This window comes from Phoca vitulina, unplaced genomic scaffold (assembly GCF_004348235.1).
Source record: "Phoca vitulina isolate PV1807 unplaced genomic scaffold, GSC_HSeal_1.0 scaffold7, whole genome shotgun sequence".
Lineage (NCBI taxonomy): Eukaryota > Metazoa > Chordata > Mammalia > Carnivora > Phocidae > Phoca > Phoca vitulina.
The window spans coordinates 14775213-14786122 of NW_022589710.1; the positions used below are offsets into that span (position 1 = coordinate 14775213).

The 10910-nt window shown below is 39.1% G+C and overlaps 1 protein-coding gene across 1 annotated transcript; it reads left to right on the forward strand.

Annotated features, from left to right (window-relative positions):
• The first annotated feature begins 92 nt into the window (after positions 1–92).
• PNN (pinin, desmosome associated protein) lies at positions 93–10074 on the forward strand. Its single transcript, XM_032404990.1, has 9 exons — positions 93–367; positions 1042–1113; positions 1510–1578; positions 2064–2136; positions 2254–2348; positions 2512–2587; positions 3533–3688; positions 3770–3908; positions 4572–10074. The coding sequence occupies exons 1-9, from the start codon at positions 255–257 to the stop codon at positions 6032–6034; spliced, it is 2256 nt and encodes a 751-aa protein (XP_032260881.1). The 5' UTR covers positions 93–254; the 3' UTR covers positions 6035–10074.
• The last annotated feature ends 836 nt before the right edge of the window (positions 10075–10910 follow it).

Here is a 10910-nt window from a genome sequence, read left to right on the forward strand (position 1 = left end):
AGGCTCTGCGCTAGAAGCGAGCCCGGCCACCGCAGCTAATTCGGGGAGGGAGCCAACCGCCCAGAAGACTTTTCATTGGCCCAGAGTCACAGAGGCAGGCAGCTTCTCCCTCTTCCGGACGCTGAGTGGTTGAGGCCGTAAAACAACGCTTATTGTCATTGGCTGGACCCTGCTGTCAGTCCTCACGCGTCTCGCGGCGCGACACAGCCAGTCGCGGCCTGTAGAGCCGTCTCGAAGCCTGCTGCAGAGAGAAGATGGCGGTCGCGGTAAGAACTTTGCAGGAGCAGCTAGAAAAGGCCAAAGAGAGCCTAAAGAACGTAGATGAGAATATTCGCAAGCTCACCGGACGGGATCCGAATGACGTGAGGTAAGAGGCGGATAAGAAAGGCCGGCTGAGAAACAGCCATCGTGCCGGGGTGAATTGGGGGCGGGAAGGGTGGCTAGCCTTGAGAAGGCTAGAACATCTGGGCCTGTTCCCGGGGCGGCGGTGGAATCCGGTCCTGGATGAGGTGGGGAGTCTCCCACGCCCTCGACCTCGGTCTCGGAGCTCAGGTGCGCGAGGAAAGAGAGTGGGTTCTACCTATGCCGGGATGCCTCCCTGGTCTGTAGGAAGGCCCGGGCTGCCGATTCCCGCCCTCGGCCCTGCAGGCCCGGAACTGCAGCACAAAGCCCCTTCCCCATCCGGCGGCTACCTGGCCGGGTGCTGGCCCAGAGACCCTCCTGGGACGCGGTCCGCTGCCTGTCCCCCGCGCTTTTGCCCTCTTGCCCACGTGGAGCTTCCTCGGAGTTGGCGAAATTAGGGCCTGATCCAAGTTTATTAGTGTGTAGTGGCAATGAAGTAAATGTAATTTCTGTGATACTGGTCTTGAAAAAACAAGGAAGTTAAAATAGGACTTCCTGTCTTGTTTCAAACACGTGGATTTGAAACCGTGTTTTTAGAACTTTTCTGGTTATTTTTCTTTTTATGATGTACCGCATCCGTGAAAGTATTTGGTGACATTAAATAAGTGATTTTCATACTGATTTGTAAATACTTTTTAGGCCCATCCAAGCCAGATTGCTGGCCCTTTCTGGTCCTGGTGGAGGTAGAGGACGTGGTAGTTTATTGCTGAGGTAAGATTCTCTTAGGACTTAATTTATATGCTAAGACCATAGATACTTTTATTAATTAAGTATTGGTTTAAACAAAATTGGTGGTAGAGCCCACGTTAGATATGTTTGTGTTTGTTTTGTTTAAAGTTGTGATCAGCTATAGTTTCCTATATAGTTATCTTGGAACTTCATTTATATGCAAAACTAGAGACTGGAGAATACATAAACTACCCATTTTGTGTATACTTAATTTTTATATTTTTTTAAAGTGCTAAAAAGCATCTTGGAAGTGGATGCCCATTTAAGGTTGTTATAATTGGAAGGGTTTTTTTTTAATTCAACTAAATGATCTTGCTAAAGGTAAATATCATTTATCTTAAATTTCATTTATTTTATATTGCACATTTTTAATTGCAGGCGTGGATTCTCAGATAGTGGAGGAGGACCCCCAGCCAAACAGAGAGACCTTGAAGGGGCAGTCAGTAGGTACGTTGGAGGAAAAGGTTCTCAAGACATACTTGTATGCTTTATCTTTTCTGAGGTAGCCGCAGATATAATTATTTAATAAATATTGTTGAGTTGTGTTAGAATTAAGTAGTATACCACTTCAACTGAGTCTGTTCCCTTGGTATTTGGCTGAACTAAGTCTGTATTGCTCAGAACTCAGTTTTTCACTAACAGTAACAGAAACTTTACCAAAATAAAGATCACGAGAATAAGATTGAGAAAATAGTTTGTGCTACTTTTCTGTCTTGTACTGTAAAAACTTGATCCTCTTGAGAAATACAGATCAGTATTTGGATTGGGCATTGGTGACACATTTTATCCTTTTACTACTGCAGGAAAGAGTAAAATGGGATGGAGATTGATAAAATGAGACTTCTGGAAATAAGTCATAGTAGAAGTAATCATTTGTCCTTGGTATTAAGTCAGATTTTACAGTGGTCTTTTAAATTCTTTTTCTATGTCAGGCTGGGCGGGGAGCGTCGGACAAGGAGAGAATCACGCCAAGAAAGCGACCCAGAGGATGATGATGTTAAAAAGGTAATTGAGATGAAAAGAACTACTTACGGGATGAACGGTTTTTCCATCTTTGCTACATTTAAGAGTGCTACCTTTTCCTGTGCTTGTTAAATTACTGAGATTTATTTTCTCCTGCAGCCAGCTTTGCAGTCTTCAGTTGTAGCTACCTCCAAAGAGCGCACACGTAGAGACCTTATCCAGGATCAAAATATGGATGAAAAGGGAAAGCAAAGGTATCTTTAGGTTTTTTTATGGGGAAAAATTCCGGTCAAACAATGCAATTTTTAGAAAATTTATATTTAAGAATTGTTCAAGTGTCTGTAGTATGTTTCTTTTAGGAAATGGCAGTCTTAAGTGGAACCTACCGAAATTGAATTTTCTCTCTCTCTTCTTTAGGAACCGACGAATATTTGGCTTACTGATGGGCACTCTTCAGAAATTTAAACAAGAATCCACTGTTGCTACTGAAAGGGTATTTATACAGTTTTCCTTTGATTCTTTATTCAAAAGTAGTTTATTACAGGGACGCCTGGATGGGTCAGTCGGTTAAGTGTCTGCCTTTGGCTCAGGTCATGATTCCAGGGTCCTGGGTCCTCTTTCAGTGCAAAGAGCCCTGGTCTGTGACTCAGAAGAACCTGGGTTCTGATCTCAGCTCTACAACCATCTCATTTTGTGGTTTTGGACAAGACTCTTCATTTCTTTAAGCCTCAGAGTGCTTTCTTTCAAACAAGGGAGTTGAACTGAGCATTGTAACTAGTTCAATGATTATAACTTTTAAGTTACTTATACACTCAGACAACAATTGGCACGCTGGAAGCAAAAGCCTAAACATTACCTGCCTTCCACAGTTTACTTAACTGCAATCTTTCTGGAGGTTTTTTATTAAAGCTACAAAATTGGGTCCTTGGTGTTCAATATCAAGTTACTGCTTCTCAAAGGAGAACTATGGTGGAAAGGGAGATAACAATTCGGTTATAGATTAATAAAGTTTTATTACAGCTTTTGTATGTTAACTTTCCTAGGGAACATAAAAGGCTTCAAAGCACAGTGTTTGAAGACAGGATGTCACTTTTGTCACATTCTTTGATTTGGAAGGAAGAGTAACTGTGAAGATAACTGAGACAGTGCTCTTCTTTTTTAGGTTTTATGAAAGAGTCTTGCTAACAGTTATATTTAAGTGGAACAGTTATTGATAATATGTCTAATGTCCTTGACATTTAGATTTTTACACGGAAAGGCTTTAGTCCCCGTTTCCTGAAAGAAATTGCAATTAGCCTCAAATGCTAAGTACTAAGTTTGAATTAACTGGTATCCTGAATTGCAAATATGAAACCTATAAAGATAACTTAGTAAAGTTGTAATGTTTTACATAATCGGGATGTGTAATAAGTTTTCAAAGATAATTATTTATCTTCAGCAAAAGAGGCGCCAGGAAATTGAACAAAAACTTGAAGTGCAGGCAGAAGAAGAAAGAAAGCAGGTTGAAAATGAGAGGAGAGAACTGTTTGAAGAGAGGCGTGCTAAACAGACAGAACTGCGCCTTTTAGAACAGAAGGTTGAGCTTGCGCAGCTGGTGAGTAGTAGTTTGGAATTGGAATTTTAAGATTGGTAATCCTTCATGTTTACAAAACATGACCTTTTACCTCTTCTTTAGCAAGAAGAATGGAATGAACATAATGCCAAGATAATTAAATATATAAGAACTAAGACAAAGCCCCATTTGTTCTATATTCCTGGAAGAATGTGTCCAGCTACCCAAAAATTAATAGAAGAGTCACAGAGAAAAATGAATGGTAAGTGTACATGAAGAGGTCCAGTGAAATTTTCTAAATGGCTAAGGTAATATACTCACACATACATGTTAGTTTCCTGTAATTGTGATTCAGCATTTGACTTATGATGGAATTTAACCTGAAATTTACCATGTTGTAGGTAGTGCTTGATGTATGTGTATTTCTTAAGAAGCATTTGAATAAGATGACTTCTTTTTAGCCAGATGTAAATGCTAATGAGGCAAGAAAAAAGTGAACATTGATGTAATCCAGAGAAGGAGCATACATGGAAGGATAGACACTACTGAGATGGGATTAGATAAGTAGTCTTTCTGGGATCAGGAAAAATGAATGCATGACATGATAGCATAAGAATGATTTTATTTCAAAGATGGGTTTTATTCTTTCTCATCTAGTGTGAAGTAAAATAGCAAAAAATTGTCCTGTTTTTCCATCAGTTAATGTGGTGTAGTTACCTGCTACTAATATCTTAGTATATAGGTTTCTGGGGGTCTTTGCTTGTGTCATTTTATTTCAGTTTGTAATTACTTGGCATAATCAGTCTTGTGTCATCATCTCTTTACAAAAAAAATTTAGATAAAGCTTGATGACAATTTGTGCCTAAGTGTCAGATTGTGAGTTTGAATGTTCTTAATTATTTACACGTAAATTTTTATCCTTTAGCTTTATTTGAAGGTAGACGCATCGAATTTGCAGAACAAATAAATAAAATGGAGGCTAGGCCTAGAAGACAATCAATGAAGGAAAAAGAGCATCAGGTGGTGCGTAATGAAGAACAGAAGGCGGAACAAGAAGAGGGTAAGGTGGCTCAGCGAGAGGAAGAGTTGGAGGAGACAGGTAATCAGCACAATGATGTAGAAATAGAGGAAGCAGGAGAGGAAGAGGAAAAGGAAATAGGTATAGTTCATAGTGATGCAGAGAAAGAACAGGAGGAGGAGGAACAAAAACAGGAAATGGAGGTCAAGATGGAGGAGGAAACTGAGGTAAGGGAAAGTGAGAAGCAGCAGGATAGTCAACCAGAAGAAGTTATGGATGTGCTAGAGATGGTCGAGAGTGTCAAAAATGTAATTGCTGAGCAGGAGGTAATGGAAACCAATCAAGTGGAAAGTGTAGAACCTTCAGAAAACGAAACTAGCAAAGAACTGGAGCCAGAGATGGAATTTGAAGTTGAGCCAGATAAAGAATGTAAATCTCTTTCTCCCGTGAAAGAGAATGCCAGTGCTCTAGAAATGGAAAATGAGCCTGAGGAAAAAGAAGAGAAAGAATCTGAGCCCCAGCCTGAGCCTGTGGCTCACCTCCAGCCCCTGCCTCAGCCTCAGCCTGAGCCTCAGCTTCAGCCTGAGCCGCAGCTGCAGCCTGAGCCCCAGCTGCAGCTGCAGTCCCAGTCCCAGCCCCAGTCCCAGCCCCAGCCCCAGTCCCACCCCCACCCCCACCCCCACCCCCAAGCAGTACTCCAACCCCAGCCTCTCTCTCAGCCTGAGACTTTGCCATTAGCTGTTTTACAGCCTCCAATTCAGGTTTTTCAGGAGCAAGGGCATTTACTACCTGAGAGGAAGGAATTTCCTGTGGAATCCGTAAAACTCACTGAGGTGGCAGTAGAGCCAATCTTGACAGTACATCCGGAGAGCAAAACCAAAACAAAAACTAGGAGCAGAAGTAGAGGTCGAGCTAGAAATAAAACCAGCAAGAGTAGAAGCCGCAGCAGTAGCAGTAGTAGTTCTAGCAGCAGCTCCACCAGTAGCAGCAGTGGCAGCAGTTCCAGCAGTGGCAGCAGTAGTAGTCGAAGTAGTTCCAGTAGCAGCTCCAGCACCAGTGGCAGTAGCAGCAGAGACAGCAGCAGCAGCAGCACTAGCAGTAGTGAGAGTAGAAGTCGGAGTAGGGGCCGGGGACATAATAGAGACAGAAAGCACAGAAGGAGCGTGGATCGGAAGCGAAGGGATACATCAGGACTAGAAAGAAGTCACAAATCTTCAAAAGGTGGTAGTAGTAGAGATACAAAAGGATCAAAGGATAAGAATTCCCGGTCCGACAGAAAGAGGTCTATGTCAGAGAGTAGTCGATCAGGCAAAAGATCTTCAAGAAGTGAAAGAGACCGAAAATCAGACAGGAAAGACAAAAGGCGTTAATGGAAGAAGCCAGGCTTTCTTAGCCTATTCTTTGCAGCAGAAGATTTCTTGATGAGTAAAAGGATTACCTTTCCTTGTAAGGAGGATGCTGCCTTAAGAATTGCATGTTGTAAAAAATCTTTTTGGAAAATACAGACTGTTTGTTTACCAGACATTCTTGTACTTTTTGCATAATTTTGTAAGAGTTATTTATCAAAATTATGTGAGGTTCCAAAATATGTAAAAATAATAATAATAAAAAAAGATTAACATCCCTTGTCATCTTTTTTAAATATCCTATACTCTTCAGTAAGAATCTGTATATTTTAATAGGTAAATCTTTAAGTCTGTTCCCTTCTAATTCTGTATCATACATTGCTTTTGTAGAAATAAATGTGCATTTCTTTCATTAGTTTTGGAATGTCCTCGTTGACACTTGTATTATAAATACCCTCTTGATACCATTTTCCGCTTTTATCACTAGATACTGAACGTGATTAGAATGTCTTTGAAGGTTTCTTCACTTTTATTTGCCTTAGGCGATGATTTTGAGTTGTCATAGTCAGATCTTTGCAGCTTTCAGGGGGAACATAGTTCTCAAAATCATTTACTATTTTTTTCTAATCTCCCTTGTTGTTTTAATCTAAGCATTTCCCCCGTTTCTCCTATATAAATCATTATTGGTAGATAAAACAGTATGATTTGGTTGGCATTTTCTTCATGATTATGGGAGCATCATTCTTTTGTCTCCATGGCTACTTGTGTGATATAGCATATACATCTGTTGAAGAAAATAATCACATTCTAGGGGAGGGAGGTAGAAAAGTATATTCCAAACTTGGTTTTTGAGTTTGTGGTCTTGTCTTAACTTTTGTGTTGGCTCTAACTGAAACATGCCAATATGTGTTCTCAAGAGTTTTTGTTAAGTATTGTATGAAAGTTTACAGAATGAAGGAAGTTCATCTACACTTGAATCTGTAAGCAAGATAACACACAAGTGTACCAACTGATTATTAACTTTGTTGTTTTATAAATTTGTATGAATTTGGAGTATCTGTTGCCATTACTATACATGTGCAAATAAATGTGGCTTAGACTTGTGTGACTGCTTAAGACTAGTACTTGTATTAACTTTTTGATGCTTTTATACAAGAGAGCACTTTAATTGCAAATGGCCTTTGAGTTCATAACTTAACACTGACTAGCCTTAGGCTTGACTGAGTGTTTATTATTTCTTCCCTTGACAAGTACCTGGTGACAGTGAAAATGTCAGTAAGCATTTCCAGCACTGTAAAAATATAAGAGAACATGTTAAAGTATTCCTTAAAAAGTCCTTTAAACAGTAAATGAGTAGAACTTTTCAAACTGCAGAGCTAGCTACCTGCATTCCTGGGCCAGTTTCCACCAAGAGTCACTTCCTCCAGGGCTTTAATAATCTCTAGCATGCAGTATAAATTTTATACTGTGAAACATGATCGTGGAAAGGTTGGTAAAAACCTAAAAGGGACGACCATAAACGTAACTTAGTTCCTAAAATCCTTATTCAATGAATCTAAAATAATTGTATTAAGATCCTTTGAACAGATTAAGTTTTGTTCATTCATTTTTACCTGAAAAATTTGAACAATTTGTTGCTTTTAGAAATAATTTTGGCTTTAAGCTCAGTTGTTGAGAGTGGTAATGGGACTATAAAAGCATGAGGAGAAAAAAAGATCTTTGGAATAGGAAGAGCAATTTTAAATTCTATGTAGAATTCTATTTTAAGTTTTCTAACCAGTGGTATGCACTTACAAATTGGAAGACTTCATTTTTTTAAAACAAGGTTGGCTTTTTCTTTTTGTTTCCAATGAATGCTTTGCCCTTAAAAGTGAAATTATATGGAATTTATTTTCAGAGAACCATGTAATTGGTTTCTTACCAAAATATAAGAAATGTTAGAATGTAGAAGTAATGACAGTTTCCTAGGGGAAAAAGATAATGGGTCTTCTTATTAGATGTTTCAGATTATTGTTTGTGGAAAATGTAGAAGTTGAAGGTGGATAGGGCTAGAGACTAAGGACTGAAATTAGTTTGGAGACATCTAAGGAGCTTTTAAGGAAACCTTTTGCTTATTCTAAAATTCCAAGGTTTGTACAACCACAGAAATGGGAAGATAGTTTGATCTTCAGTGAGCTGTACCTCCATTCTAGAGCTCATCTGTGTACTGGGTCTAGAACTCTGGTGACTGTACACATGTATACTCTAGTAATTAGGCTAAGCAAAACCCACCAAAGTAATAAATTGTTTATAAATTGACAAATTTAAAAGTAAAGCTACTAATGTTTACATGGTGTGGTAATAGGAGCCGATGCTGTCAAAAGAAGTCATTAAATGTTTCAGGGTTCAAATACTTAATATGAATTAAAAAAAAAAACAACTTGAAATCCTTGTGTAAAAGGCACCCAGTTTCCCTTCTTGAGGTAATGCCGTTAAAGCACCTAGCCCAGAAAACATTTTCGCTATTTACGTGCTTGGATCTTCCTGCTAGTAAGTCAATGGGGAAGACTGAAACTTGATAAGAATAAATGTGAGGAATCTGAAAGTTTCTTACACTTTTCTTTATGTCCCCTAGCATGATCTTTTCCCAAAAATGATACTCAAATGCCTACAACTGCTTCCTATTGCCATTTGAGTATTCTATTTGATTTTGTAATAACCACCACTTGCCCTCACTGTCCACTTGGTTTATTTTCATACCATTTACCATGATGTTGTATAGTTACCCCACTCTGGTTTACTGTCTACTTCCCATTTGAATGCAAGCTCCATGAGAGCAAGATTTTTAAAAATTATTTTTAACCCATTACTCTTATTTCAAATACCTAGAATAGGGCCTTGTGCGTTATAGGCAATGTTACCAGTAAACTATGACAGGTCTTTAACATGGCTTTTGTGATTCAATCTCTTGTCTTTCCAACTTCAGTTTCCTCTCTTGCAGCACATCCAGGTATGCTTGTTTGAAACAGCTGAGATGCAGCTAGGAGCCATTGTGGCTGAAGCGGAGTAACCAGGGAGAAAAGCAGTGAAGTATTTCAGAGAGGTAATTCGGGGGCCTAGCTTGTATAGGGCATTACAGGCCATTTTAAGTCCTTTAGCTTTTATCTATGGGGAGTCAGAGGTTTTGAGCAGATAGGTTAAGGGATAATAAAATTTATGTTAACAATTGCTCTGGCTACTGTGCTGAGAAAAGAGGAAATGAGGCCAGGAGCAGGAACAAAGACGAGACTATCTGCAATAATTAGGCAAAATAGAGTGACTTAAGCCAAGATGGTTAAGTAGTAGAAGTGGTGATCATGTTTTGGGTATATTTTGAAGATCGCTCCCAAAGGATATGCTAGTGGACTATGTGGTGTGAGAAGTCAGAATGAGCAAAGATTTTACCTGGACAACTAGAAATGAATTGCCATTAGCTGAGATGAGAAGGAACAGATTTGGGGATAGTAGAGGAGTGGATCACGAGTGACCCAAACTATGAACATGAATATCTTCATAATTCAGGTTTCCTTTAATGCCTTTCCCATAAAGGTCTTACCTCATTTGTCAAATGTATTACTAGGTAACTGACTCACATGGACAAATATATTGCTCTTTTATCTTGGAAAACAGACTAGTATACAAAACACCATATACAGTTCCATGAATTGTCAGAATGCTAACACATACGGAATCACCCAGGTGAAGAACTAGAACACTGCCAGGACCCAAGTACCCCTTCCAGTGATTTCACCGTCCCTTTTCCGCCCTCAGAGGTAACCATTTTTAAATAAAACAAGGAAGGTCTAATTGATGGCAGCCTACTTAAGCAAACCAAAACCTAAACCAGAGTAAATTCCTCTAAGTGCCTCAAGGTTAGGAAATTGAAAAACTTGAGGACAACCAATCAGACTGCCAACTTGGCTTTCACAGATAAGGCAATTGCTTCAGCTATAGCCAACCAAATAATTTCCTTGCTTTGCTTCTGTCAAAGCACAGTATCTTTGAATATAAGAGCCTTTCCCCTAGCTCCTGACGGGTTTAGTGCTGCCCAGATCCAAATCAATGTTTGCTCAAATTTCAAAATTTTAACATATCTCAAGTTTATCTTTTAACAACACTATCCTGACTTTATGGTAGTCACTTGATTTCCTTCATGGTTTTGAAAGTGATTCATGCATCCTAAACACCATGGTTTATTTTTTCATCTATTTTTTACTCTATGTAAATGAAATCATAATGTATTTTGTATTTTTTTTTTTAAGATTTTTTTATTTATTCATTGGAGACACAGAGATACTGAGAGAGAGCATGAGTAGGGGGAGAGGAGAGGGAGGGGGAGAAGCAGGCTCCCTGCTGAGCAGGGAGCCCCATGCGGGACTCGATCCCAGGACTCTGGGATCATGACCTGAGCCGAAGGCAGACGCCCAACCATCTGAGCCACCCAGGCACTCCTGTATTTTGTATTTTAACTTCTTTTGCCCACATGTTTCTGTGACTCATTTTTGTATGTCACTGTAGATATCTATCACCAATATGTGGATATCAAGATTGTTTTCAGTTTTAGGGTCTTACAAATAATTTGGTTATAGAACAGTCATGTCTTTTGGTAAACATATGCATGGATATACAATATAATTAAAAGTGTAATCGCTATGTCGTAAGTTATATATTTTTGTATGCATTTTCTAGATGACTAATGTTTTCTATTTTTTAAAAAAAACCCTTTAGATATCCTCTGGGGACTGTCTTCTTGATTTTAAGAGTTCTGTCTTTATTCTGGAAATGAATCTATTGAATATATGCACTGCAAATATCTTTTTGTAGCTTGGTTTTTCACTTTTTAAATGGTATTTTTTGATGAGGAAGATTTCTTGATTATAAT